This window comes from Herpailurus yagouaroundi, unplaced genomic scaffold, assembly GCF_014898765.1.
Source record: "Herpailurus yagouaroundi ecotype Mexico unplaced genomic scaffold, PumYag 217, whole genome shotgun sequence".
In the NCBI taxonomy this organism is placed as follows: Eukaryota; Metazoa; Chordata; class Mammalia; order Carnivora; family Felidae; genus Herpailurus; species Herpailurus yagouaroundi.
Window position 1 is genome coordinate 6,076,397 of NW_024412448.1, and position 2,694 is coordinate 6,079,090.

General features: G+C 66.9%; 1 protein-coding gene across 1 annotated transcript; it reads right to left on the reverse strand.

The window, feature by feature from the left end:
- Positions 1-433: 433 nt before the first annotated feature.
- On the reverse strand, positions 434-2,100 carry TEX19 (testis expressed 19). The gene is made up of 2 exons (XM_040456783.1): positions 1,902-2,100; positions 434-1,677 (listed from the first exon to the last, which is right to left on the reverse strand). The coding sequence occupies exons 1-2, from the start codon at positions 2,098-2,100 to the stop codon at positions 1,016-1,018; spliced, it is 861 nt and encodes a 286-aa protein (XP_040312717.1). The 3' UTR covers positions 434-1,015.
- Between the last annotated feature and the right edge of the window lie 594 nt (positions 2,101-2,694).

Consider the following 2,694-nt stretch of genomic DNA (forward strand, 5'->3'; position numbering starts at 1 on the left):
ACTGACATTCTATACACCCAAAGGGCAGTGTGGCGTGAGCCCATGTCACATCGGACATTGGTGTGAGATGGTGTGAATGTGAGGGGGATGTATGTTAGGTCCCAAGTCCCATAAACCATGCCTGGGATTTCGACTGGATGTTTATTGGGTTATTAGGGCGTCCGGCAGTGGTGGGGGTGGGGGCCACACACTGCCGACATGGCTTCCCACTCTTGCTCAGACACATTCTCTGGCCCAGTCCTGCATCCTTCTCAGGAGTTAAAATAGGAAGTCCCAGAGGGGTCACCCTCCGGCTTCCCATCGTCACTAAGGAGGAAGATGGAGACTTCACCTGTGACTAGAGAAGTGGTGTGGCCAGGATTGATCTGTCCCAGAGAAGGAGACGACAAGGCGAAAAACAGGGGCTTTCTGAGGAAGAGCTCAGGACAAGAGCTTGATGCAAAACTCTTCTGACTTCATTTAGTTAACAAACGACACACAAAGAAATGGGTACCAAACGGTCAAACCGCATAGAATAGCCAACATCCGAAACCAGGCCTCTCCCAGCGCACACCAGCGTCCCCACTGCCGCCGACAGGGTCTCCTGGAGCCCCAGAGACCGTCCGGGCGGAGGCAAGCACACATCCCCGCCGCCCCCACCTCCGCACCCTCCGGGGCGTGCGTGTCCCACTCGACACACCCCTGCGTGTGGCCAAGGGCGGGGCCGGGGTCCAGACGCGCACCCTGCACCCCACTTCACAAGCTGCGCGGCAGCAACCGTTCGCGAAGCGCGTCGCCCAGGGCGTCGCGTTCCCGGCTCCGGCTCCGTGGCATTTGGCGGAGGAGAACCTCTCTCCCGCTTACAGGCTTTTGGGTCCCTTCCACGGAGGCAGAGACGGTCCCGATCCTCAGTCCCGACGCAGCTCCCCATTCTTCGTCCCCAGGCACCGGCCCCCCTATTCTTGGCCGGTGGCTCCCCTGGCTGTCGTGGGGAGGGGGCAGCCAGGACGACGGTGGCCACTTGGGCCTCGGGCCCTCAGTTCTGGGGCCCTCGGCCGAAGGGCTGGAAGCGGGCCAGCTCCCCCAGGGCCGAGGCTCCCACGGCAGCCAGGCTCCCCCCACTGGGCCCGCTGCTCCCGGGCTCGGCGGTGCCGGGATCCCACCCATGGGAGGAGGAGGCCGGGGGCCCGGGCGATGCGGGGTGGGGGGGGGCCTCCCCCGCCCCCGCCTTGGCCCAGGGGGAAGAAGAGAGGATGGCGAGTCCCCTCTTCAGCAGGGCTGTGTCCGCAGGCACCAGCTCCTCGTCCTGCCCCGCAGGAGAGGACTCCAGAACGCGCAGCTTCCACCGGTGCAGGTCCTGCTTCCGGGGTGCGTCTTGGAGTCCCACCGCCCACACCTCATCGGGCTCCAGCAGCACTTTCCAGGACTTTCCAGGACTTTCCACAGGACCCACCCCGGCGTCCTCTTCCGGAGGTAGACGGCATCGCAGCAGCCCGCCACGGAGAGGCGCTGCGGGTCCCTTAACCAGGCCTCGGCCTCGGCCTCGGCCTCGGCGGGGTTCACGGCCCGCGTGGTGACCAGCTCCAACACCGTGGGCTCCCCCGGGGGCAGGTCCACTCTGAGAAGCCCCTGCCACGGAGGAGGGGGCCTTGGCCAGTGTGCGCAGGCGGGGGCCCCCCCGAGCCTCCAGGGGAGGCTCTGGGTCCAGTCAGCGTCCTCAGGGCCCAGGCCCCGGGGTGCTGCGTCCTGAGGCTCCAGCTCGGTGGGCGCGAAGTGGTGGTCCGGGCCCTCCTCCTCCGACCCCGGGGCGGGGGGGGGGGCGACCCCCACTCCACAGACCCCTCCTGGGCGGGGTGACCCTGGCCCTGCCCCAAGCTCAGCCCCACCCCCCGGCCCCAGCCCTGCTCAGGCCCCGCCCCGGCGGGGGTCCATCGGCTCAGGGTCCCAGTCTCCCTCCTCCCAGTCCTCCGACTCCAGCGAGTCTCTGAGCTCCAGGAAGGCAGCCTTGAAGCAAGCGAAGCAAATCCCCAGCTGGTCGCCATGTCGAAGCTGATACATCCAGGACGCGCGGAGGTAGGACACGCCCTCGTCCCCGTACCGCACGCTGACCGGGGGGCACATGGCCACGCTGCCTGCCTCCTACCGGGGTGGGCAGCGAGGGTGGGACGCGCCGGGCACTTCAGGTGGCCTGGCCCGCAGGTGGGGGGGAGGGGCGGGAGGAGGAGGAGGAGGAGGAGGAGGAGGAGGAGGAGGAGGAAGGCGAGGATCAGGAGGGGGAGAGAAAGAAAGGGGTTTCTTGTGCAGGTATTTGGGGAGGGGTGGGGGTGGGCGAGCCGGGTCCCAGTTCAACAGAGACCTGCAGAGGTTGGGCAGGTTGGACTTCCGGAAAATTCTTCAGCTCCGGCGATGGCTCTATTCTCTGGGAAGCTGCAAAGGGAGAGAGAGCAAGTGAGGTCGGTGCCCCTTGCAGGCAGGCGGGAGGGTCACCGGGGGGAGCCGGGGCGGGGGGCCGATGGGTTGAGACCTGGCCCTTTCAGCTCTGCCCTGCTCAGTGCAGCTGCTCCCGAGGCCTGGTGGGCACACGGCCCCTCCCCCACAGCCCCCCACCCCCAGTCGGCCTTGCCCGGCGGCACCTGAGAGGACCTCAGGGAAACCGAGGGGATCTGATGGGATCCGAGGGAAACTGCCAGAAGCTGAGGAAACTCGGAGCACCTG